This window comes from Saccopteryx leptura, chromosome 3 (genome assembly GCF_036850995.1).
Source record: "Saccopteryx leptura isolate mSacLep1 chromosome 3, mSacLep1_pri_phased_curated, whole genome shotgun sequence".
Taxonomy (NCBI): domain Eukaryota; kingdom Metazoa; phylum Chordata; class Mammalia; order Chiroptera; family Emballonuridae; genus Saccopteryx; species Saccopteryx leptura.
The window spans coordinates 325,089,863-325,117,695 of record NC_089505.1 but is presented as its reverse complement, the minus strand read 5'-3'; the positions used below and the strand labels follow the sequence as shown (position 1 = coordinate 325,117,695).

Sequence of the window (27,833 nt, the reverse complement as noted above, 5' to 3'; positions counted from 1 at the left end):
GCCAGTCACAGAACTTCTGGCACCTCGAGGGATGCTGCAGGCTTTCTATCAGGTAGGCATTCTGCAATCATCTTTCCCACTTCCACAGTGAAATCAGTTTCCTCCTGTTGTAGGAGATTCTGTACCCCTCAATCCAGGGTAGGCTCCGTCATCTGTGTTTCACATGGGATCCTGTACACACCTCTGCCTCAGCAGGTGTCACTGTGTTGAAGTTACCCCACTATTTTGAAAGCTTCTTCAAGTTGGGCAATCTGTTTTATTTGGTTTTGCCTAGAATACAGCTTGACTATTTTAAACATTCATTACAATAATCTCATATATATATATATATTTATAGAATGAACTCAGAGCAGTTTCTAAAACATATATTAAAAGACATACACTTTCATTTAGCAAAAAAAAAAAAAAAATCAGATGCCAAAATTCTTCCATAATTATAAAAGAAAATAATACTGGTAGGTTAAAAAATTACCTTGTTTGCTTATAAAGCTGATGAATTCCTGAATTTCTATAAAAGTCTGTATGGACTGCAATTTGGTGAGTCTACTTCTGTGTAAAAGCACATCAATACTAGAATAGTTCTAGAAAAAAGACATTTAGCATTGTTTATAAATCAATTTAAGACTTTAAATTTTAATACACTTTTATAAAATGTGAAATACAGCAACACCATACAAATATATCAATTATACAATGTGGGTCAGTGTGGTTAATAATCAGGTCATACAAGCAATTAACAAATAATTTAGTTTTCAAAAATAATTTAGGTTTGCAATAACTTTTGTTTCAGTGAAATCAATACAATCAATATAAATGGTCTATTATATCCTTTATTTGTCAATACTTTTAAAAAAATTATAACATCCTATAATGTAAATTTCTAAGTATAGAAGCCAATTCTCTCTTTTTAATAAACTTCCTCTTTAGTATACTAATCAACTTCACAAAAGTTTAAAAATAAATGGTAATAAATGAGTATGCTTTTATGATCAATGTATACCAATGATAAATGTTAACAGCCACTATCCTAATGACATTGACTTCAAAAATAAACTATAGCACAGAAAGATTCTCAGACAAGTAAAAAGGCCAGAAGGCAAAATGGCAGAAAATGAATAGGGATATTCCGCTACACTAAAAACCCAAACTTCTATGCAAATCCCACTATTCCAAATGGAAAACGTCTCCTCTCAAGTGTTTTTCAGCAGTGTGAGAAAAATAAAACCTAAGAAAAAACAACAAAGAAAATGGAACTTTTATAACAGAAAAAAAGAATTTAAAAAGGCATTATGACAAAAAACAAAGAGATATTAGAAGAAAATACAAAAAAAGGGAAATGGGTGATATTAAATAGTAAATATTTTTTTATTTTTTTATTCATGAGTTTACTGACTTTCAAAATATCACAGAAATCAGACATTGCACATTTTATTTTATTTTATTTTTATTTTATTTTTTGTCTTTTTGTGAGCATAATATATTTTATCTGCCCAACATAAGTGTTTTCCCACTGTGTGTATTTCTAGCCCACCGGGTGTGAGCTAGGATCAAAGCTAACGACCCACTAGCTCTTGGCTCCATTGTTTCATCACTGTCTGTCCGAATCAAATGCGAACCTGCATGGGCCAGGCGGCTATCATGGTGGCCGTGGCTACTGGCTTTACAAGAACCATTATTTTTTTTTATTTACTTTTACAGGGACAGAGAGAGAATCAGAGAGAGGGATAGATAGGGACAGACAGACAGGAACGGAGAGAAATGAGAAGCATCAATCATTAGTTTTTCGTTGCGACACCTTAGTTGTTCATTGATTGCTTTCTCATATGTGCCTTGACCGCGGGCCGTCAGCAGACCAAGTAACCCCTTGCTCGAGCCAGTGACCTTGGGTCCAAGCTGGTGAGTTTTTTGCTCAAGCCAGATGAGCCTGCATTCAAGCTGGCGACTTTGGGGTCTCGAACCTGAGTCCTTCTGCATCCTAGTCCGACGCTCTATCCACTGCGCCACTGCCTGGTCAGGCCGAACCATTATTTTTTTAAAGATTTTATTTATTGATTTTATAGAGAGTGGAGAGAAGTGGGGGAAATGAAAAGTATCACCTTATAGTTGTTCACTTTAGTTGTTCACTGATTGCTTGTCACATGTGCCTTGACTGGCAAGCCCAGGGTTTCAAACTGGCAACCTCAGCATTCCAGGTTGACGCTCTATCCACTGCACCACTGTAAGGCCAGAAGCCACGGCCAGGGCCACCATCAGAGCAGCCTGGTCCATGCAGGTTCGCATTGGATTCGGACAGTCGGTAAAGAAACAGCGGAGCCAAAAACTGGTAGGCCATAGTCTTTAATTCTAGCTTGCACCCGGCGGGCAAGTAAAAATACACACTGGGCTCCAAAACCCAGTCACATTCAGTGCTCACAAAGCCACTGACTTATCCGAGTTTCCTAGAATCAAAGGTTTCTAGCTCACCAGACTTATTCTCCTCAGTTCCCCATCTCCTTCCTTATCCCAAATACAAACTCTACACAAACTGGCATCTCACTCAGCACTCCACCATCTTGGCTGCTTCTCCTGGCCTCCTCCACATGGCCTTTCTCTGCTCTCCTCTGCTCTCTCTTCTAATCATCCCAGGAACCAAGAGCAGACATTGCACATTTTAGATTGGTATATCTGTATTACCTGTATAAAAATCTGAATGCAATTTTCAATATAATATTTGGCTCTGTCAACATCATTTTGTAAGATGTAAAGAAGACTCAATTCCTGACTATAATGAAGCTCTATAATAGACTTCTGGAGTTCCTTATTAACAGCCTCATCAATAAATGTCAGCAGGGACTGATCATTTTCTCCTTGAAGCAATAACTTCAGCTTGCTGCGGATCATGTAAGGTAGATAGGTCTCCTAAGGAACATAAAAAATCTACATGTAATTCCACAAAGTGAACTTGAGTATTTAATTATTTAATGTTTTAGTACTATCATATTTATTAGTATAATTTTATAGATTATTGAGATTTAAAGCCAAAGTAATTATGTTCAATACTTTTCAAAACTAAAAACTGTGATTTTAAAGACATGTTCATCTAAAATTACTCATTGTGAAAACACAAAATATATAGGGACATGTTCTACAGAAAGTAGAAACTATGTATTTTTAGCTGAAAGATAAGTGGATGTTACATACAAAGTGAGGAATCTTTAAACATAGACAACACAGCAGCAGTGTGAGAGGCACCAGGAGAGTGGCCTCATTCGAGAGCTGGGGTCACCCTGTCAGTGGGATACCGTCTTGCTCCAGGAACTGCGGCAGGCCCATGAGTAGCCCGTGACCCAGTGTGGAGACAACAGGAAATAGTCTTTCTTGTCTTCATACCAGAGATGTTAATATTTATTTTTAAATGTGTGCCATTTATTTTGAAAGAGGTAGCTGAAGATAGTAAGCGATTTAACAATACTATGGAGTTTGTAGGGGAAGTCAGGTTATATAAATATCCTAATACCTGTACTTCAAAACTACTATCTATTTTTGAAAGTTTAAAGCAACTTCATTAATTAGAGGACACCTGACCATCTGAATTAGTTATTTCAGTGACTTAAAAAAATATTCAACCCACCTGATAAAATGGTTCACTCCATATTTTAGTTAGATCTGGAGGGTTCTCATTGTCAACATGAACTACAGAACAATATGCCAATGATTTCCATTCAGCAAGTTGGTTATAACAGTCAAGGGATGCAAGTTCCCAGAAATCCTTCTCAGCTTCTGTAGGCTCACCATCCTCCCACTCTTGTTTACTGAGAGCCTGGCAATAAAACGTTCCAAAGATTATGTTACAAAGCTCAAAAGAATACAAATAAAATATATTTAAAATAATGTAGGTAGTATAACATTCACAGTAAGGCCCATCATTTTCAGGTTTATAATAGGGGAGAGAAAAAGGAAAATAGAGTAACATTAAATGGGAGAACCCCCCCCCCAAAATAGTAACAAATAAATATAAAAACCCTAACCAAGAGAAAAACCATTTCTCTGAAAAACTTAACAATGAAGCCAATTAACAAAATGAAGACTTTAAACGACCCATAATTTAATTTAAATCAGTACTACTTACAAAGTTCTTAGAATGAAAATCAGAAAATAGGACATTTATAGGAAATTGCAGAGAATTTTACAACCTGAATTATCCATTCACGAGTCTCATAGGTCACTGTCCCTGAATTTCAAATACTTGCTAGACATCTACACTTGGCATAGACACTGGCAACTCAAAGACAAAATGTATAGAATTGAATTTATAGTCGCCTTCCAAAACCAATTCTTACTATTTCATAAATGTCTAATTTGCTAAAGGGAAACAATTTATGTGAACAGAAATAATATAACACTAACAGATATTGAAGTATCTTATAGTTTTATAGTATTTGGTAATTTATGAAATGCTTTTTCTTTTATTTAACAATGTGTCCTTAAAAAGAATAAGAGATATAACAACATTTTGCATTTTGGTTATTATGAAACCATTCTCTGCTCTTTGTGTAAAATCTAAGGAATAAAGCTGAAACATTATGAAGCTCTAACAGTTTTTCTATCCAGACAACAAAACTGTTTAATCAACTGACATTTACTAATCAATTTTACCTCATTATACTGCTTAGCAGCTTCAAAATAATCACTTCTGGCTTCCTCTAATAATGCATTCCTAGTGACTTGCTTTGTTCCTATTTCATTGTTAAAAATGCCACGGAGCACATCATATTCTCCAATCGATCTATACAGTCTATAAAACAAACCAAAGAAAAAAAAGTCCAAATTAATAAATACCTCAATATTTTTAAAGTATTTATTATAATAAAATGATATTAAATCAATATGTAATATATTAACTGAAAGATATATTTTTTTATAAAATTATAAAATTAAAAAAATTTGAAGTTGTCATTAGGTTTTATTACTTTAATCATAGAGAAGGCAGAAATATTTGCTCGAGCATTATTTATCTTTTTACATTAACATGAATCTGCTTAGCCCCAATAATCAAGCTTCCCCCTTAAAGATATTTTAAACTACATGTTTAATAAGATCGCTCCCTCCCCTGTGGAAATTCTCCCCCCCAACTGTTAAGTCTCAATACAAATGTCACTCTTCCTGAATCTGCAGTCACCTGGAGGATCGCTTCCTCCCTGGTTTTTCTCTAGTTTGGTCCCTTCCCTGATATGAAATCTAAGGTGTTTATATCAAAAGAGCCCCATGTGCTCTCTCTCAGAGCCTACTGTTCCAAATTTAGATAATATAAATCTTACACATATGGCTCTCTTATTGCCCCACTCATAAAAGGTTAAAGTTAAGAAAAAAGTAAAAGTAAACTTTAACAACTCACAGCTCAAGAGCCCAAGAGAAGAAGAGAGCTACACACATTTTTCAGGAACTCAAAAAAGAGGTCGGCCTCACACCCACCCTACACCACCTCCAAGATCTCTGGGTTACGGATATGATAACATGGGCAAAACCATGACTTTGGCACTTCAATAAAAGGCTCAATTGTACTTTCAAAACTGCTTGAAAGGAATGCAAAAACATTATGTACAAAAGTATGAGACAGTATTAAAGTTAGAAAAAAATGTTTAAAAGTGTGTGCTTCATTTACCTAGGAAATACATGAGTTCTCACTCCCTGAAAATACTAAATACACAAAAGTGTAACTTACTGTTCACGTATAGGGTGAGGCAGAAATAGGTTTACATGGAAAATAATACAAAAATAAATAATAACACAAGAATATGTTTTGCTTAATCACAACTGTAAATCTACTTTTGCCCTCCCCTGTACATCTGAAAGACAAAATAGCCAGAGGCACTCTCTGCAATGTCCTAGGATTTATCTTGCCTCAAAAAACTCACCTCAGCCCTGGCCCGTTGGCTCAGCGGTAGAGCGTTGGCCTGGCGTGCGGGGGATCCGGGTTCAATTCCCGGCCAGGGCACATAGGAGAAGCGCCCATTTGCTTCTCCACCCCCCCCCCTTCCTCTCTGTCTCTCTCTTCTCCTCCCGCAGCCAAGGCTCCACTGGAGCAAAGATGGCCCGGGCGCTGGGGATGGCTCCTTGGCCTCTGCCCCAGGCGCTAGAGTGGCTCTGGTCTCGGTAGAGCGATCCCCCCCCCCCCCCCCCCCCCCCCCCCCCCCCGGGCAGAGCATTGCCCCCTGGTGGGCAGAGCATCGCCCCTGGTGGGCGTGCCGGGTGGATCCCGGTCGGGCGCATGCGGGAGTCTGTCTGACTGTCTCTCCCCGTTTCCAGCTTCAGGGAAACAAAAAACAAAAAAAAAAAAACAAAAAAAAAACCTCACCTCGTCCTACTTCGTATTATGGTTACTTATGTATATAAGTACAGACATTTTCTACTGGATGGCTAGTTTTCTGAGTCTGTGAAAAATGTCTAATTCATATTTTAATTCTTCTCAGCACCTGATACAATGCCTTATTCACTCATAATCTCAATTAAGAAAGACTACAAAAGAGTAAAAAGTGCAAGGAATCTGTACCTTAACTTTAACTTGTTTCCCTAAAACTTGAAGATCTAAAATTCAGTTCTATAAAACAGAAGTTCAAAGTAAATTTCAACCTAATCCAATAGGCTTCTCAGAAATCAGGTACTGGATCTCTTATGATAAAATCACAGGTAAGGGAAGAATCAGACACAATACAAAACAGCATAATTACAAAATAGAATTTTCCCCTCAAATTAAAACAAAACAAAACAATTGGACTGAATTGTTCCTGAAAGTTTGAGTCATGCTGAAAATGATAAATCATCCTCTATTCAGTATAGCAAAACAAGAAAAACATTCAAAATACTAGGAATTTTTAAGTTACAGCCACACTCAACAGGACACTAAAGTGAGTCTGAAGATTATATAGAAAAAGAAATAATCAGGTTTAATTAACCTCTCTCCTTGGGCGAGACATTCCTTTCATGGAAACTGTTCTTGATTTATGGAATGCTACTCAACCTGAAAGATTTTTCAAAAAGCTTTATAGAAGCATTACTATCAATTTCATTTGTTCATTTTTTGCCAAAACGAAGTCAAGATTTTTCTGCATTACTTTGGTGAACTTTATTGGTCTCCCAAACCATAGAACTTACTTAGCAAGTTCCATCCATCTGAGAACATCAGGAGAGAAGCGATGCCTCCCTCGAAATTTCTTGGCAGGTGGCTCCTGAGGTGCCAGGTGGGACAAGGCCTCCTCGAGAAGGCGGATGCCCACGGGCTGCTGTAGACTAGCCAGGCAGCCAGCACTGACAGCGCCTGGATCAAGGCTCAGCAGGTCTGTGTGCTGGGAACTGATTTCCTGTGAAACCACAAACACATTAACTACTTAGCTTGTGGTACTTAGACTGTATTTCACAAGTGAATAATTCATTCTATTAAACATAAAAACAAAAGTTTTGATGTAAGTAGTAATACAACCAAGTTTCTCTGTGTAATTCTATTAAATTATCCTCAACATTCAATTTGCTCAAAGGAGAAAATGACCTTTTCTTTTTACACTTCCAATCCAGGGTCAACTTAATGGAAAAAAAAAATAGCAAAACATGAATTTTCACATATATTCTATTATCCAAACAACAGCTTCAGTTTCCAGGATTATTTAGCCTGAATTGATAAGAAAAGCAGCTGAGACACTAAAAAGCAAGTACACTCATTTTCATTATTCTATTCAACACCTTTTTTCATCTTTCTACCCATGAATTATTATATTGACCTTAACTTTGAGAGTCCTATATACACCAAAATAATAAGAAATGAAACCCAAATCAATATAGAGGACAATATGAACAGTTCATCTCCATCCACACCCCATCCATGCTTCTTTCTAACTCCCTCATGGCTGTGCCACACATGGATCACTTGCTAAGTCTGACCAAGTTACCATGAAACCATCTTAAGTTTCACATTAGGGTTCTTAAAATAATACATTCTCCAAACAGTTAAAGAAACAAAAACAAAAATGTCACTCTTAGAAGGAACTAGTAGCACAGTAAAGAAAATCCAAACAGGCCTTGGCCAGTTGGCTCAGCAGTAGAGTGTTGGCCCTGCGTGTGGAAGTCCTGGTTCGATTCCTGGCCAGGGTACACAAGAGAAACGTCCATCTGCTTCTCCACCCTTACCCCTCTCCTTTCTCTCTATCTCTCTCTTCCCCTCGCACAACCAAGGCTACACTGGAGTGAAGTTGGCCTGGGCACTGAAGATGGCTCCATAGCCTCTGCCTCAGGTGCTAGAATGGCTCCGGTAGCATCAGAGCAACAGCCCAGATGGGCAGAGAGCATCACCCCCTGGTGGGCATGCCGGGTGGATCCCGGTTGGGTGCTTGTGGGAGTCTGTCTCTCTGCCTCCCCGCTTCCACTTCAGGGGAAAAAAGAAAGAAAATCCAAATAAAATTCTATTTTAATTAATAACATAGCAAAGGCTCTTAGTTAAAATGTCAGATTTTGATACAACACCATTCTAATTTGAAGAGGAAAGCCCAAAATAAGACAATATTTTAAAATATGCCTGACCAGGTGGTGACACAGTGGATGGAGTGTCAACCTGAGACACTGGGGAACCAGATTCAAAGCCCTGAGGTCACCATCTTGAGTGTAGGTTCACCAGATTGAGTGCAGGGTAACTGGCTTAAGTATAGGGTCATAGAAGTGATCCCATGGTTACTGGCTTGAGTGAGGGGTCATTGGATTGGCTAGAGCACCCAGGTCAAGGTACATATGAGAAGTAACCAATGAACAACTAAAGCAACTACAAGTTGTTGTTTCTCATTTCTCTCCCTTCCTGTCTGCCTCTCTTCTCTCTCTCCCTCTCTCGCAAAATCAATCAATCAATCAATCAATCAATCTCTCATTCTATAAATATTTATAGAATGCCTCTGTGTTCCCAGATACTACGGTAAACAATGTTGCTTCTGACTGCATGTATCATAAGATTTATTCCTATTTACCCAAGAGATGTCTTTGATGAGGTGGCTATAATGAATAAACAACTATTATTGAGATATCATTACTTTACATGTAAATGTGTACTCATAATTTAAGTAAGTTTTTAAAGTCTGTTTTCAGAAATATTGACTATTCTGTATAATATTGTTGACAGTATTACATTTTGTAAAGAATGATTTGCTAGGTAAAACACTTTTCAACCAAATTAACTTATAAGTCCAAAACAGAATAAAGAAATGAAGCCTAATTTTCAAAATATTGAAGGAAGGCAGTATTTCGTTTCAAATACTCTATAGTTCTTAGAGATTTGCATATAGAACATCCTCAAAAAGTGATTTTGTAAAAAAAAAAAAAAATCCAAAAATTTATATAAATTCTACTTGTAAATTATAAACCAATAAAACTAGAATATATTAAAAACTATATTAATAGCTTCATGCTACATCAAAAAGAATAAAACAGAAAAACCAAGTACTTCATCTCAGGGAATTATTACCCAATTAGTTTAGAAACCAAAGCTACTAATAAATAATATTTAAAACTATAATTTTTAAGTTATTCTAGAAGAGGTTACTAAAAATACTAAACTAAACCAAAAAGATTTTCTCTTATGGACTTATTAATGATCCATGTTTTGACTGGCAAAGAAAATATTACTTATGAGAACAAATAGTGTTACAATAAGTATGTTTTAGTAATAACTGAAAATATGCCAACATTAAGTTCTCTACTCAAACTGTACTACTGCCTTAGAAAGGCCTTTTCTGAGATTCCATTTAAGTAGTATCTATACTAGTACACACACCCTACCCTGATCAAAAGGCTGCCTTACTTACCTGCTTCATTACTACCCTACATTACTTTAGTTAACTTCTGTATTTCTCAGGTTCTGTGATACCTAACACTCATGCTTTCTTCTATATTTGCCTGTTTATTATTATCTGTCACTCATCTAGAATATTCTTAGAGGGCAGAGATTTGTGCCTCTTCATCACTGTGTCCCACCACTTAGAACAAAGCCAATCAATACCTGTTGAGGGCAGTCAGGAAGCAGGAAAGAATTTGGTGAAATATTACCTAAGGAAAAACAACTAAACAACATTCAAAGGATAACCAAAACCTGAAGGGAATAGCTTATTAAAAATCAGAGCACTTTTATACCAAGTTTGACTTTTGAGTATTCTGTCATATATATATATTATGTATACATATAATATATATGTTAAAGTATATATATATATGTATGTATACATATTTTAAAGTACAAATAAATTACATCTACCTATCTGGGAAGAGGTAACCAAAACAGTACATTTCCTGTTAAATACCTTGTACTTGACCTTGTGAAACAAATAAGGTTATTATAACATAGTTACGTAGAGGCAAAATAGATAATGCATATACTATGAAGTATGTGTTTACTTTTACCTGGATACAAGAGATAAAAGGTGGAAAGAAAGAGAAAGTGGTGTTAAGAAAATGATTGAAGTCCTGGAGCAACTTTTGAGTAATGTTGTTTTTTTCAGATATGGTCTTATATTTATCCATCTCTTTTATAATAGCAGAAAACAGGCTGCCAAAAAGTTGCTTTGCAATTATTGGGTCTCTCTGTAAAATATTCAAAACAAAGACAAATCAGCATTTGAAATAAAAATGCTTTTATTTACCAACTAGCAAAGCTTCATTTGAAAATACAAACTGTTGCAAGCATATCTACTAAACATCTCATTTCTATTTAGAAAGTTTAACAGGTATTAACAAGGTGAGTAGCTGGAATTTAACCAAACATATGTTTGACATGTGTCTTAATAAAGGCATGACAGCACGGATTTTGACCCAGAGATATGAATTGAAAAGCTAGCTTAATCACATATGTAACCACTTATCCTATATTTATTTATTTTAGGTCAGAGGAGATGAGTTAGTGAGGCAGACTCCCACATGTGCCCCAATAGGGATCGACCTGGCAACCCCATCAAGGGCCGATGCTTAAGTACTGACCTATTTTTTAGCACCTGAGGCTGATATCCTCAGTGCCCAGGAGAGAGGGGTGGTGATAACCACATATCTTAATTCCTGAGTCTGGGCCTTCAGATTCTTCATAATTAAGGCAGGGATAACAAAATTCATCTCATAGGGTTGTGGTAAAGATTAGCCAAGATAATTCATGTTACATGTTCAATGCAGTAATTAATAAAATCTTAAAGAAAGATTTAATTAGATTTTTAGGTATTATCCTCACATGAGTATCATTATAAAGCTTAAGATAACTAACCACTGAACTTAGATAAAATGTCAATTTTAATTTTCAAAGTCCCATGAATTTGACCATTTCAACTATATATTAAAACCATCAGTAGCCAACAGTAGCCATTTCTGAATTTTTCATGTTTCAGCTATTGATCTCTAATGGCAAACTACTTTTATGGCTTTAACCCTCACACTCTGTGACCACAGGAACATTATCCTTTATTTGTGTCTAGAACACTAGTACTAAGAACAGTTTCTGGCATCTTGTGTCTATATATATATTTTTTCTTTTCTTTTTTTTTTTTTTTTAATTTCTTCTGAAGCTGGAAATGGGGAGAGACAGCCAGACAGACTCCCGCATGCGCCCGACCGGGATCCACCCGGCACGCCCACCATGGGGCGACGCTCTGCCCACCAGGGGGCGATGCTCTGCCCCTCCGGGGTGTCACTCTGCCGCGACCAGAGCCACTCTAGCGCTTGGGGCAGAGGCCAAGGAGCCATCCCCAGCGCCCGGGCCATCTTTGCTCCAATGGAGCCTTGGCTGCAGGAGGGGAAGAGAGAGACAGAGAGGAAGGAGGGGGTGGGGGTGGAGAAGCAAATGGGCGCTTCTCCTACGTGCCCTGGCCGGGAATCGAACCCGGGTCCCCCGCACGCCAGGCCGATGCTCTACCTCTGAGCCAACCGACCAGGGCCATTGTGTCTATATATTTTTAATGAAGGCATGAGTGCATGAATAAATAAAAATTTTAAATTATTTTGTTTGATAAAAGCTATTTGTGAAGAAAAAGTACAATTTGACTTATACTTTGTTTACTAATTTAAGTAATGTATTTGTCTTATAAAAAGTTATAATAGTTGGCTCTGGCCAGATAGTTTGGTTTGTTAAGAGTATCGTCCCAATACACAGAGGTTGCCAGTTCGATCCCTGGTCAGGGCACATACAGGAATAGATCGATGTTCCTGTCTCTTTCTTCTCTTGCTAAAATAAATAAATATATTTTCAAAAGTTATAATATTTTCTATATAAAATTTTATAAAATATAGATTAGGAAAAAAAAGAAAGTAAATATTACCCATAATTATACTACATGAAGAAAGTCACTGTCATGGCTGGTCTCTTACTGATATGCACACTCTTTTCTATGGTATCTTGGTTGGTAACCTGATTTTTTCACTTAACATGCAGTGGACAGGTTTCCACGTTTACCACCTACAGATTCTTGTGTCTAATGTACAAATTGGTTTATTTTCCAGGGAGTTCCAAATGTTCCTTCTGTTATAATAACTGCAGCAAAAATTAAGACAGTCTTCAGAGCAATCAGATGCTGCTGTTGGACATGTATGGCTAGTTTACCTGCTTTTTAATTTTTTCTACATGCAAGGCTCCTAATGAAGAACGGCAGTAGAGAAGGCCTCCTCTATTTTATCCACCTCTGTATCCTAGTGCTTAGAATAGTCCCTACATACAGGTATTGGAATTTGAAAAATTAACAGAAATTTGAATACACATTCCTCAAGAAATAAAAAAAAATGTAGTCATGCTTTTTGAAAACAATATTCACCATCATTATTTTTTCAAGCACAAATGTGATGGACTGACTTGGACAATGGTGTCTCACTCAACACTCTCAGGTTTGCTAACCTACAACCATCATAACATATTACATACCTTTCCAGTGTGGAGAGCAGTAAATGGTGCCTGGAAGGGCAGGTGTCAACCCCTTTTTTGAGGAAGTGAATGTGAGCACATGTATGCTAGGCACTAGAAAAACTAGGAAATAGTGGTAATGTAGAAAAAGTACTGGATCAGGCATTAAAACACAGAGAGTATTGTCCTTACTCCACAACCAGTGAGACATACAGCATTAGCCATATTATCCCTTCTTTGATAACCTTCAATTCTTCATCTGTAAATGTAATAACTGCCTCAATGTCACAAAATTACTGAGAGACTCTAATGAGAGAAATGTGAAAGCACTCCATAATAACTAAGAGCTACTGTGATAGTAATTACATGAATCTATATATGGGATAAAACTTCACAGCCTCTCTCACACATGCACACACATAAATGCAGATAAAAATGATGAAAGTGAACAAGGTCTGCAATCTAGTTAACACTGTTGTAACAATGTCAATTTATAGGTCCTAATAATGTACACCAGTATATAAGCAACAGCACTGAAGGAAGCTATATGAAGGGTACATGAGACTATGTCCTAATTTTGCAAAATCTTGTCAGTCTATAATTATTTAGTTTAAATAAAAAGCTTAAAAACCAGTAAAGGGCTATGCTGTTATAGCCTATTATTATAATTAATATTAGTACTGGAAATTTAAGTGCAATAAAATATAAGGCATTTTATTTCACTATCTAGCATAATCTATACTATAAACTTTGATTTAAAAAATTATTTCAATAAAAGTCAAAGGAATCTTGATTAGGCTGTTGGAAGATAAATATCCTGTTTTTGTCAAAGAATTCAGGTAGAAAACTTCTACTATTACATCCTAATTACTTAGAAAATATATATCCAGTCCTCTGCTATTAAGAGATTAGTAGAGAAGAAAACTGATCCCACTATCAAACATAATCTCCTGATTCCACAGCTCCCTTTTATATAAGCAATGATTTAAATAGCTTAGCACCTTAAAATTTACAATGATTTTTTTCATTCTTACTTTATTGGTAAGATAATTAGATTTTACTCTCTGATTTCATAGATGAAAACACTGTGGCTCAGAGCACTGAGCATCTTGACAAGAAGTCCAATTATATGGCTATCTTCTAGATCAGTGTTCTCTATTAACTGCTGGTCCACAGAAATATCATGCCTGTCCATGAAAGAGTTAACCATCCTGATGTTGTATGGAGATTCTGGACCCAAGGATCTTAGTCAAACTTGCTATGTTCAGGGTGATTTCTGACTTAGCAGTCCCCAAAATAATTCTATTTCCACTGGTCCCTAAGTATAAAAAGAAAAACCACTGTTCTGTATAGATGACTCTAAGTTAGAGTCTCATCATATGAAAAGAAGTTTCAGAGCCAGGAAATAGCAGAACCCAGACTTGGAATCAGGTCTTTTAATCAAGTCCATTGTTTAGGACAAATCAATACCTCATTTATGATATAGTGTATCTTAAAACATTTTTCACTGTCCACAGTTGACCCTGGAACTGTTATAACAGAAAATGCAGTGTTCAAGGACCAACCTGGGCCACAGCTTGCAAGGGGGTGATCAGGCTGCTGTATTTAATCTGAATGTCGGGAAGATCTCCTTGACGGTAACTTCTGTACAAAACGACTTGGGCATCGTGCTTCATTTTTAACTCACTCTTGATCTCCTATAATCATTAGAACCAAAGAAGGAAGACTTGAGATTTAAATTGTTATTTAAGAAAATCAATAGTACATGAGCTATGAAACTGTGAGTTAATGTATTAGTCACTATGGCTTACCAGTTGATGGTAGATGACAAATCCAAAAGATACATCACTATGGCAAACGAGTAGTGAAAAATTTATTTAAATATTTAATACAAAGTAATATGAATATTTATAAAATCAGAGAACCTGAATAAATCAAAGAGTTATATTTTCTTTATTTCTTTTTATTTTCTTTGTGACAGAGACAGAGAGAGGGAGAGACAGAGACAGAAAGGGAGAGAGATGAGATACATCAATTCTTCGTGGCGGCACATTAGCTGCTCATTGATTGCTTTCTCAAATGTGCCTTGACTGGGGGGCTACAGCAGACTGAGTGACCCCTTGCTCAAGCCAGACAAGTCTGCGCTTAAGTTGGCAACCTCAGGGTTTCGAACCTGGCTCCTCTGCGTCCCAGTCCAACGCTCTATCCACTGCGCAACCACCTGGTCAGGCAGAGCTGTATTTTCTTAATAACTCTTAGAATAAACCTTGGCTATAGGGTTCAGTGGGGATCACCACAACCCTTCCAATACCTAGGTCCTCCATGCCCTGCTCATCCACAAGGCCAGTCTGGGCTGACTGATCCTTAATTACTCCAACCACCACTCACTCCCCCCAAGCAGGCCTGTATCTGCTCATTTCTACCTAGACTAGGGGTCCCCAAACTACAGCCCCCTGAGGTATTTATCCGGCCCCTGCCTCACTTCCGGAAGGGGCACCTCTTTCATTGGTGGTCAGTAAGAGGAGCACATTGACCATCTCATTAGCCAAAAGCAGGCCCATAGGTCCCATTGAAATACTGGTCAGTTTGTTGATTTAAATTTACTTGTTCTTTATTTTAAATATTGTATTTGTTCCTGTTTTGTTTTTTTACTTTAAACTAAGATATGTGCAGTATGCATAGGGATTTGTTCATAGTTTTTTTTATAGTCCGGCCCTCCAACGGTCTGAGGGACAGGGAACTGGCCCCCTGTGTAAAAAGTTTAGGGACCCCTGGCCTAGACTGTCTTTCTACAGCTTTTCACTTGTCGTTTGGTTTCCATCTCAGATACAATCTTTTCAAAACGGCTTACCTCACTACTTCTCTCCTCAGATATGCTCATTATTTGGTTAACTTCTGACACATATTACACTCACCTCTATACCACGAGTAATAAGTAGTGCCAGCATGGAGCACAAGGCTCCAATAAATAAATTACCACAAGTGCGTGGCCTTCTGATGACTGATCTTTTTCCATACCATTCTTTTTTTTTTTTTTAAGTGAGAGGAGGGGAGGCAGAGAGACTCCTGCTTGTGCTCTCACTGGGATCCACCCGGCGCCCACCAGGAGGCGATGCTCTGCCCATCTGGGGTCAGTTGCTCCAGTTGCTCAGCAACTGAGCCATTTTTTATAGCACCTGAGGTGAAGGCCACTGAGCCATCCTCAGTGCCAGCTCGCTCAAACCAATCAAGCCATGGCTGCAGCGGGGAAAGAGAGAGGGTGAGAGAGACAGAAGGAAGAGGGGGAGGGGTGGAGAAGTAGATAGTAGCTTTCCCTGTGTGCCCTGACCAGGAATCAAATTCCATACCATTTATAATGAGTGGTCAACCACTTCAGATTAGAATACCTATGTCAGAGGGAATGCATGGCTTCATATACCAGGCCATTCTACATTTCATAATTACTAAAAAAGAAGACCGCTGTATCAAGCTGAAATATCGCCCTACAATTTCTATTTAACCATCCTGGTTTTATCTCTTCCTGTCTGCTTCGGTATTATTTCTTCCAGGCATGCCTAGGTAGGTTTCAGGCTCAATTAGGAGCACACAGCTACTTCTGTGAGTGGGCAGAACAAAAGGCCCTTAAGGTGTAAGAGGACAGTGAGAGGAGCAGGAGATAAACTTGGGACAATGACTTTGGATCCTAGTCCTCAAAAGAACAGCTGCAGTTACAGAGACAAGAGGAAGATGAAAAGTACATTTTCTTTCCACAGAAGATGCAGTGGACCCATTCAAACATTTCATATTCAGATTTGGAGGTTGAGTGGTTAAGGATTTAAACTGAATTAGAAAAACATAGGGTTTTATCACAAATAAGCTAATCTTGAAAATTTTTATTGTAGTTACTTATTTATAAGTAAGATTGAAGCTTTGGCTAAACAAATTGTTTCATATTTTTCCAGATTTTGAAAAATGTTAGTTATTATTTCATGCCACATTTGTGAACCAACTCACTGCTTTCAGTAGACAGGTCTAGTCTATCTTCCAAGCCCTGGCCACCCCTTCCTCTGGGCTCCCTAATTCCTACCCGTCCAGGTACCTCCAGGAGAGCTGCTAATGGTAACGTGGTCTCATCCCTCTGACCTTAGCTTATTAGTCCCAAAATGGCCTCTGACCCAAGGTGGGTCAAGACTATAGCCTTGGCATAGAGAGTGGGGAAATCTCGTCCCAGAAGCTAAAGTTAAAATATGTAAAATTCAGGAGTAATTGGTGCTCATGATTCTACCACATGGAGAAAGTCAATCTATTCATAAAAAACAAAACCAAGCTGTGATGAGAGGATGAGACAAGGGACAGAGATGGGGTCCTGCCAGTGCCTGTCAGCAGGACACCCCACAGATTCAGGGGATGGCTCACCCACACGTTTCATTCCAAGATCCCACAACCTCATCAGGAAGTCATATATGCCCTTTACATCTACATTAATCAGAGAAGACTTTGGTTCATAAATAACTTCAAGTCATAAATAAGTTCTGTGATTTTGATTTGTAGATCAATATTAAAACCAGTATCTTACCAGGCAGCTTGTTTCCTTAGTTTACGTAGTATATAAAAGTTATGGCAAACCAATCAAATTCTTGAGAAAAATACAAACCTTCTCTCGTTTTTGTTCAACAACACCTTTTCTCGCATAAATCAAACTGAGTTTTTCTCGGTCCTTTATAAATCGTCTGCGTAATCTCAATATTTCTGCCTGATTGTCTGTACCTGAAGAATAAAAAGCACATTTGTTAATAGTTGGCTAATTCAATATTTGCAGTTGACTCTGCCTCATTTATTGTTTACCTCCATTTTTTACTTTTACTTAGTTTTTTCTTTTCTTTTTTTAAAAAAAACGACACAAGCCTGTGCAGAGGAGATGATTAACTAGTTTTGGAAGCTACATGACAGAAAGTTGTAACTAATTCAATCCAATCTTAGTGCTATGGTGGAGAGATTAGAGCCAGAACAATGACAGTGGAGAAGATCAGAAAGGCTCAGGGCACCAGGCACCTCAAGAGAAGAGGAGAAAAGTGAGGATGAGTCAGGAAGTGTGGTTTGAAAGCACAGCCCCCGATGCTGGTGTAGTGGACACTGGGTCTATGAGTGGAAAAAACCAGCATGGCTGGAGCCAGAGGAAATACAGCAACCACGAAGCTACGTGGGATCTGGAGCTGCCTGCTCCCACTTGGTCCTCGGAGTCCTGGCACCCAGGCCTTTACCCTGCAGGCAAGAGATTAGAGGTTTTGAGGCTGGACAACAGAACAGAGATAGCGACATAAATATGTTTCACTGTCAGTCCAGCCTGACCTCTGCTCAGTGAAGACCAGTCAATACTCACTCCCAATTTGTAGGTATTACAAATGTACTTTTTCGTGCTTTACCTGGGAACACACTTGAAAAGCCAAAAGAGCAAGCATTTTTAGGAAAGCTTCAAACATGAAAGAAACCAAAATAAATAAGAAGTGAGTAATTGCTGAAATCAGGCCATTCAGGAAAAAAGATTCAAAAAAAATATCATTTATGACAAAGACCTGATATTATAATTATGGATCAAGGACTAAGGGATATCCAGAGAACAACAACAAAAAAAGCTTATAGAAATTAAAACTATGATATCATAACATAAAAGCAAGCATTAGACAGATAAGGTTGAAGAGATTCCTCAGAAAATGGAGCAAAAGGGACAAAACAACAACAAGAAAAACAGAAGGATACTCCAGAAGATCTGATATCCTAGCACAGGATTCCAAAAAGAGAAAACTGAGACGAGGAAACCATCAACAAAATCACCCAAGAATATTCCAGAACTGGAAAATATATGAGTTAGCAGTCTAAAAGGACCCCAGAAAAAAGGAATAAAGTAGATCTGAACCAAAGAACATTTCTATGAAGTTTCCTAAAACTGGTTTAAAAGAGAAGATCCTAAGAGTGTCTACAGAGAAAAGATCCAGTTCTTTAAAGGATCAACAGAGAGAATGACATCAGTTTTCTCTATCACAACCCTGTGGAATAGGAAACTTCAATTAGTTCACACTTAGAATTTTATAGTTAAATTATCCATTTGGTTTGAGTGCCACTAAAAGCAATATATGGCATCCAAGTATCAAAAAGAAGCTTACTGTTTATGACCCCCTTTCTCAGGAAGCCACTTGAGATGTTCCACCAAAAATAAGGAACTAAACCAAGGAAAGAGAATCAAGAAAAGTAAAATGTGGAGGTGGTCAATGGCTAAGCAGATACCCCAAGAGTAAGCAGCCTGGCCTGGAATGAGGCAGCTCAGAGGCTGGGAACGATTCCTTTAAGAACATGAAACATTTATATGTTGGGATACAATAAAACTAAAACTCAGAGAAAATTTTGTGATAAATATATAGAAATCTGAGCTCTAAGATAAAATAAGTATTAATGCCTGGGGAAAATTACTGTACAAAATGAAAAAGTAGTCATAGAATCACTCATGGTTCAACCACAAATACTATTTATGTAATCAAACTAAAAGGAAATTGAAGATTGATGAAATGAAGATGAATCATAGGAAAAATTCATCTCGTGTGTGTGTGTGTGTGTGTGTGTGTGTGTATGAGAGAGAGAGAGAGAGAAAGAAAGAGAGAGAGAGAGAAAGATGGGGTGAGGGCCAAGAGGGAGCTTTGTAAAAGTATTTGACTTTTTAAATTACACAGTTTGTATCACAGTGACATAAATAAATAAAGGAAACTGAAATAACATATTAAATAAAATAACGACTAAAAAGTTGATTTTAATTAATTAGCTTTTTAACTGTATTCCCTTTCAATGATAATAAATAGTAATACAGTAAGTACTAATTCACTGTATATTATAAACCTCCAAACATTCTTTAGGAAAGAAAATACATATAATGCAAAAAACAAAAGATGTAAAATATTTTAAATCTACAAATATCCATGCAAGAGATTCAGGTATAGTAATCGAATTACTATCAGTATTTCTTTTACTTAGTTCTATGGCTTTTTTTTTCAAATCCATATATGAAACGTTTATGGAAAATTGTTTAAAAATTAGGTTTCACCTCTCATCTTTCTTATTTTCTATACATGGACCCCTAATTCTACCTATATTATCTGTGACCTTTTTTTCACTCAAAAATGTAGACAGGAGAAAACTTAGAAGCAATTGGCTGTGGACAATAACTCCTGTCATCCTTAGCAATTTCTTTTGTCTCTGAGCCTCATCACCATTCAATAAAGAAACTAAATAGCCCAGAGCTGTTAATCAGCAATGACTGTAAATTAACTGGACTACAGATTGCCCCAAACACACACCAATCTTTAGAAACTCCACAGAAAGCTGCACATGCCCATGGGTTTGAGATAGCAGACATAAAGGACCAGAGAGGTAAGTTATAAGCAACGGGAAGGTGATAGTCACTTTGGGACCTCATTTTAACTTTAAGGCTTTCATATTCAAAGTTACAGGAAGGACAGAGAGCCATGAATTCTTGGTGTATAATATACTGGTTTGATGTAAAAACAGAAGAGGAAGAAGATTGTAAATAAAAAAGTGGTAGGAAGTAGTGAAGTGTGGAGAAAAAGACAGAAAAGGACTGGATTCATTAGCCCTCTGTCAAACTCAGTTATGAACAAAAAGAAGGCTAGATAGATTTACCTTTCTATATTAAATGTAGAAAACTGCATGGCCACATATTTGCAATATGAAAAGTGTGAAATAAAAGTGGTTGGGAATAAGGAAAGTATTTCCTGTGTGTATTTTTTAGTTCCTACAATAAGAAGAAATTTACCCTTGCTCCTAATTTTTCTTCTATCTAAATCCATATGTTGGCTTTTCCCCAGTGCTCTGGTCTTGGGACCTTTTCTCTCTTATTTTCTTCTTCTGGGTTTTTCCTCACTCCTAGAGTTACAATTCTCATAAGGAGCTAACTTCCAAAGTGACATCTACCCCAGCGCTCAGTAGTGGGTCTATGAGTTCTGCCAGCACTTTCTACTGCACTCTCTGAACACTGCCCATGGGCTCACCTCTTGTTTTTCCCATCCCACCTATTTCCAGCCTTGACCCCAGGTCAAGGAGTGGTTGCCTTTAATCTCAACCTCTCAAAGCGCAGGCAGTCCATATGTTATTCCATGTAAACCTCCTCAAGGGGTCATTCAGAGACTTTATATTTCTCTCTGCTCTGCTCACTAGCTAAAGCTGTGGTCTATTCCTAAAGTCATACCCTCATACCCTCAAGTCTTTTCGTAGCATTCTTATTTTTGCTTCTAGTCTGTTCTGAAGCATCTGGTTAATTGGACCTCTACTGGGTACTACTAGAGTGGGCTCTCAATAAATGTTCACTGAACTGATTTGAATTTCTTCCACCTCCCAACACATTCTGCACTTCTCCATCTCCATCCTTGTTTATCTTGTCCCTTCCATATATTTCAACCCAAGGCTAGTCTTAAAGGCCACCTCCTCCACCATGTCTTTCCTAGGCTCCCTCCATTCTCTACCTGGATTTAAACTCTCTGACACTTAGTTTACTAATTCTGCATCATCCCAGGATCACCTACCTATCGCCTTACCCATCCCTATTGTTCCAGAAAGTTACTAAATAAATGGATTGAGTTCAATTAACAATATTTACTGAATTAAATTTTAATGATTATAAGTATAAGGATATGTGAATACAATAAAAATGTGTTCTCTTTATCTAAGCCTCTGCACTGCATTGATTTAGAGGGTAGATTATATTAAACACATTTTAGCAAACTCACGTTACCTTTTGCTTTGTTATCTGCCTCTTCCCCTGGAAGGCCCAGCCTTTTTCCTCCAAAATCAGGTCCCACTGATTTCAAAGGAATTCTCTGTGATTTTTCACTCCTCTTGTGAGCAAACAGTAAGGAGGAAGACAAGGAATCGGATGATGAAGAAACCGTATAATCCATGAGCAGATCAACACTGCTCCCAGTCAGCCAATTAAAGGAGCTTCTTCCATCTGCAAACAGGCATGACAAGAGCATGTCACAGCTCACTCAGCACAGCCCTGCTAAGCCCACTCCACACTGCCACTGCACTGGGGAGGCACCAACTGCCAAAACACACTGCGTGAGAAAAGGTGAGCATCGTTCTGGTGGCACCTGGGGCCTTGGTGTGCTCACCTGGGGTCGTCGGGACAGCTCCTCTGGGGAGATAGTCATTCACAGCAGAAAGACATTGGGTAGAAGCTCCATGAAGTCACAGTGGACAACCCGAGACAGGCATCTGAGCCTTAGTGTTTTCATTTGTAAAGTAGAAAACTATCACCTGTTCCTTCAAGCTGCTGTGATCATTACAGGAATGTTTTGTATCTACTATAAAGTACGAAGATCTACGATTTCTAATATCAGAGTCATAAATCTCCATTATAATTATTCAAATTAGTTCTATTTCTAGAACCAATAGAATGTGAAAAAAAATTATAAACAAATTGAAGGAAAAAAATTAAAGAAAAATCATTGAAGCATTTCTATAAAATAATTTGGATATATTACTCAACAACTTGTACTTTGATGATAAAGGAAACAGCCGAACCATTTGAAAAGAAAAGTTTAATATACTATAATTATAAATAAATTTGGTTTAGCTCTCTTTACTTTACTTCTGAAATATGGGGTTTTAAATTTGATGCACTAAACAGACTTTTCTGAAAAACAAACAAACAAACCCCAAAACAGAAAATAATGTACTAAAACTTTTCCTCTTTTTTCCAGTCAGAAATAATCCTTTTCTCTTTTTTTAAAAAAAAACTGTAAAATTGTGGTGAACATCAAATCAACTATTTGAACCATTTTGAAGTGTAAAGTTCTATTATCAAGTACAGTCACATAGTAGAGCAACTATCACTACTATTCAGTATCACCACTATCTCCAGAATTTTATCATCGTCTCAAACTGCAACGTGATGCCCATTAAACACTAAGTTTCCACAGCCTCCTCCCTCAGACCCTGGAAACTACCCTTCTACTTTTCTTTCTTTAAGAATTTGACTACTCTAGGGACTTCAGACCTTTTTCTTCTTTGCCTGACATCTTTTTTTTTTCGTGTGTGTATGTGTGTGTGTGTGTGTGTGGTTCTTATTACTTCGTTCTATTATCACTTCACTTCTTTTACAAATGGTCAATGTTTTTATAGTAAAGGCTGCTTCCAACAGGTGACAGTGCCTCACACAGGAGTAGGTCTTCAGGTTGATGGTTACCTGTGTTTTGTGTAGGTGTGAAATCGTACTGCTGTTGGGTGGCCCGTATCTGCCTCACCACAGCCCCTTGAGCAGAAAGGGATCCTTCCTGAGTCCAGGTCTGGAGAGCATTCTGGGAAGCCTGAGTCTCAACAAACATTGGAGTGAGAATAGTACTTCGCAACCGCCAGTCAGAATCAATGGTATAGTCCTGCATGTAAGAGAGTTGCAAATAAAATAATGATCCTTCTTTAGCAACATGGAAAAATTTTAATTTAAAATCCAATGGTACTATCAGCAAGTATGTACTGTAATTTCATATAGCTCTGTGAGAAGCAGCTGAAGAACCTTTTCAGATTTAAAAGTTTTAACTAAGTAATTATTTGTCAACAAGTAAAGCTAATTGGTACTGGGGGAGAAAAACCATTTTTCTACTCCTTAACATTCTGCATTAAAAACCTAATGCCTCAATAAAATAGCACACACAGCAACTGCAACAAGTTGAATGGATGACTCCTTCCTAAGTACTCAACATGTGCCCAGCACTGTGAAAGATACTAGGAATACAAGTGCAAGAAGAACAGGGTCTGTCTCTGCTGCCCAGGAGCTCCAGCAGAGATAAAGTGCTTGCTCTCTTGTAAGCGTGTAAATCACAGTCATTAAAGCTACAAGGAGAGCGTAAACTGGGCACATACTGGGTGGATAGGAAAAACAATGGAAGGGAAAGAAGGCATTACGGAGAAAGGAAAATTTAAGCGAGGCTGAAAGAATGAGAAGTATGAGCCATATGAAGGAAGTGTGGGCAGAGGTGGGTAAAGCAAATGTTTCAAAAAGGAATGTGTGACTATTTTAAGTTTTTAAAAAAGTTAAGATCACTAATTATCAGGGAAATGCAATTCAAAACCATGAGGAGATATCACAATTGTTAGAATAGCTATTATTGGGCCTGACCAGGTGGTGGCACAGTGGATAGAGCATCGAACTGGGATGCGGAAGGACCCAGGTTCGAGACCCCGAGGTCGCCAGCTTGAGCGCGGGCTCATCTGGCATGAGCAAAGAGCTCATCAGCTTGGACCCAAGGTCGCTGGCTCCAGCAGGGGATTACTTGGTCTGCTGAAGGCCCACGGTCGAGGCACATGTGAGAAAGCAATCAATGAACAACTAAGAAGTCGCAACGCGCAAAGAGAAACTGATGATTGATGCTTCTCATCTCTCTCCGTTCCTGACTGTCTGTCCCAGTCTATCTCTGCCTCTGAAAAAAAAAATAGCTATTATTGGGAAGACACAAAACAAGAAGTGTTGGCAAGGTTTGGAGAAAAGGCAACCCATGTGCACTGTTGGTGGGAATGTAAATTGGCGCTGCACTATAAAAATAGTGTGAAAAAAGAAAAAAAATAGCATGATGGTTTCCACAAAAAATTAAAAATAGAACTACCGTGTTATCCAGTAATTCTACTGGGTATTTTTCTGAAGGAAACAAAAACACTAAGTTAAAAAGATAATGTACCCCCCCCTTCACTGCAGCATTATTTACAATAGCCAAGACATGGAAACAAGCTAAATGTTCACTGATAAAGAAAATGTAGTGTACATATATACATGGAATATTATTCAGCCATAAAAAAAGATGGAAATCTTGCCATCTGCAAGAACATGACCTTAAAGGGTATTATGCTAAGTGAAAATAGTCAGACAGAGAAAGATGTATATGATCACTTATACGTGGAGTCTAAAAAAACCCCCAACAAAACAAAACAAAATATTTGAACTCATGGATAAAAAGAACAGATTGGTGATTGCCAGAGGTGGAGATAGGGGATGGGCAAAATGGGTCAAGGGGTCAAACTTCCAGTTACAAAATAAAGAAGTCATGGAAATGTAACATACAACATTATGACTAGAGTTAATAATGTATTGTATATTTGAAACTTGATAGGTCTTAAAAATTCTCATTGCATGAAAAATAATTTGTATTGTGATGGATGCTAACTATAGTGTGGTGATCATTATGCAATAAATACAAATAATCAAATTGTCAGGTTGTACACCTGAAACTAATGTTATATGTCAATTATATCTCAATAAAAAAAGAAAGCCAACTTAACATTAGAAAACATTGACTAAGACAGGGAAAGCTTATAATATTTATTATTATAGAGACAAGCACTTCACCTGAAATTTGCATTCTGACAGAGGATGCTCAAACACAGGGTTTAGATAATCTGGGCTCACGCTGGTCATTTCAAGGAGAAAATCTGTTGCTAAACTTAAAAAGTGTATTTCTACTTTAGGAGAATATAAGGAATTTAGTGCCAACAACCGGTCCACGGTATTTGAAGGTAATCTAGTTTCATGACTCCAGAAATTGCGAATAATTAATCTGAAAAGCAGAGAAGAACAAAAACATTTTTCAAATACTGGCAAGTAAAAAAGAATGCCCAACACATCGTGTTAAATGGAGAAGGCATAATTTTTCATTCACATAAAGCTTAACATATAGGGAAATCACATTCAAAATTGTATAAACAGTATAATCTGAGTTATGAATAATAATATGCATTAAAGGAGGGAAATATTCTAAAATTTAAGCATATTTAACAAGAGGTAAGAAACTAGGTGATTTTATTCTTATTTCTATTACCTGGGAAGGTTTCAATAAGTATATATAATATTATTTTGAAACTAAGAAAACATCTTAAGAAATTATGTATAATTCTTTACTGCCTTGTTAAATGACTCCATAAAATATTCAAAACTTAAAACTAGTTAAAAACCTGTTTATGCTTTATCATTTATAAATGCACTGGAATCCAAATACAATTTTTAAAGGCTTAATGAATTTAAAATTGCATCAGAACAGAAAATAAATTGATATATAGAACCATACAAAAAGTTCATTCCCCTTCTTATATAATCAGTACTTGATAATACACTCATATAACTGACTTAGGGTAGTTAGTCATTTTAGAGAACACTAATCATTTATATTTCCATGTATAATAACATTATAGTTGCCTCTTATTTCTAAGGTTTCAAACATTTTACTCAGTATTAATATGTACTGTGTGATCTCAGCTATTTGAGCTAAATGGAAAACATGGTAACTGTAATTAGATTTTCTTTTCATTTTGAAATGCTTTCATTCCTGGCACTAGCAGAGACGGCTTTATCCACACCACTTCTTCAATAGTTTTAATAGTACCTTATCAGGATTTTTAAATCTAATGTGATTTAAAAGGCATTTTTATTTAACATTATGAATAAAAGAGGCTAATACTGTAAATACATTTCTAAAACTGCTGAAGAATACACTAAGCTATTCTAGAAAAAATAAACCCCTAGATTTATTTGTCTTGGCTCAATTATTCCAAGAGGAGCACATACTGAAGCCCAAGGTTCTCATCGATCAATCCCTGAATCAACACATCTTTTGCCAATTTAAATATTTCCTGGGAGTCATCATCTGCTTGACTTTCTGGATCTCTGAAAAAAAATTAAAAAGACAAATTATACTCTTTTGTATCACTTTTGTTCAAACCCAGTAACACTGTCCAGAATTAAATTTAAAAAAAAATCTGGCTTTTCCCATAAACTTAAATTCCAAAATAATAGCAGAACCCATCTTCATGCCTATGTACTCCAACACCCTCCTTTCGTGCCGCTGCGAGCCCACTCAAGGGATTACTTCTCTTTCAGGTGCAGGGAAGGGGGGTTAGGTGGTGAGAAAAGATCTTTAGAAGGCTCCCTGGGAATGCTAAGAGGTCCTAAGGAAGGGCCCAGGTCCCGTGGGAAGTTGTGGGACGGTGGTCCTGAAGGATGAAGACATCCCAGAGGAGTTAATTTCCTTAAACTTGTCAGATCTTAAAGGGATAATTATGAACACAAACTACACTTTTAACTCAACCAATAATTTCATGCTCCAAATATGATATTTCCCACATATACATAATTAATATGAGTTAAATAGATACATCATAATATATAAAAATAAACTTGTCTTAATCATGTCAAAATTGTTTTTCTTATTTATTATAATCCTTTTCAGATTACTAAAGGTACCCAAATTCACCTTTAAGAAATGTAATACAGGCCCTGGCCGGTTGGCTCAGCGGTAGAGCGTCGGCCTAGCGTGCGGAGGACCCGGGTTCGATTCCCGGCCAGGGCACACAGGAGAAGCGCCCATTTGCTTCTCCACCCCTCCGCCGCGCTTTCCTCTCTGTCTCTCTCTTCCCCTCCCGCAGCCAAGGCTCCATTGGAGCAAAGATGGCCCGGGCGCTGGGGATGGCTCCTTGGCCTCTGCCTCAGGCGCTAGAGTGGCTCTGGTCGCAATATGGCGACGCCCAGGATGGGCAGAGCATCGCCCCCTGGTGGGCAGAGCATCGCCCCTGGTGGGCGTGCCGGGTGGATCCCGGTCGGGCGCATGCGGGAGTCTGTCTGACTGTCTCTCCCCGTTTCCAGCTTCAGAAATGAAAAAAAAAAAAAAAAAAAAAAAAAAAAAAAAAAAAAGAAATGTAATACAAAATGGCAATGTAGAGCTTACCGGTAATTGTCATGAATCCACATAAGAATATTGTACATCTGTTCCCTACACACTGGAGAAGGATGAGAAATGAATTCTACAACAGGATTCAGAACTTCTCGAAGTTCTACTGGTTTCAATTTCGCCATCATCTTATAAATTATGTGCAGACACACTTTTTGTCTTTCATCATCTCTATAATAAGGGAGATTTTTAAGAATACACAAATT

The 27,833-nt window shown here is 37.5% G+C and overlaps 1 protein-coding gene across 2 annotated transcripts in view; it reads right to left on the bottom strand.

Annotated features, from left to right (window-relative positions):
• Window positions 1-27,833, bottom strand: part of PRKDC (protein kinase, DNA-activated, catalytic subunit) — a 282,873-nt gene that overhangs the window by 70,783 nt on the left and 184,257 nt on the right. For both annotated transcript variants that reach the window (XM_066379091.1, XM_066379092.1), the window contains exons 55-67: window positions 27,625-27,798; window positions 26,469-26,567; window positions 25,257-25,464; window positions 23,106-23,295; window positions 21,651-21,866; window positions 17,511-17,623; window positions 14,443-14,574; window positions 10,408-10,587; window positions 7,132-7,337; window positions 4,636-4,774; window positions 3,611-3,799; window positions 2,674-2,898; window positions 473-581 (exon numbers count right to left, since the gene is read on the bottom strand). In XM_066379091.1, coding sequence (XP_066235188.1) covers window positions 473-581; window positions 2,674-2,898; window positions 3,611-3,799; window positions 4,636-4,774; window positions 7,132-7,337; window positions 10,408-10,587; window positions 14,443-14,574; window positions 17,511-17,623; window positions 21,651-21,866; window positions 23,106-23,295; window positions 25,257-25,464; window positions 26,469-26,567; window positions 27,625-27,798 — 2,180 coding nt within the window. The remainder of the gene's footprint in view (window positions 1-472; window positions 582-2,673; window positions 2,899-3,610; window positions 3,800-4,635; window positions 4,775-7,131; window positions 7,338-10,407; window positions 10,588-14,442; window positions 14,575-17,510; window positions 17,624-21,650; window positions 21,867-23,105; window positions 23,296-25,256; window positions 25,465-26,468; window positions 26,568-27,624; window positions 27,799-27,833) is intronic.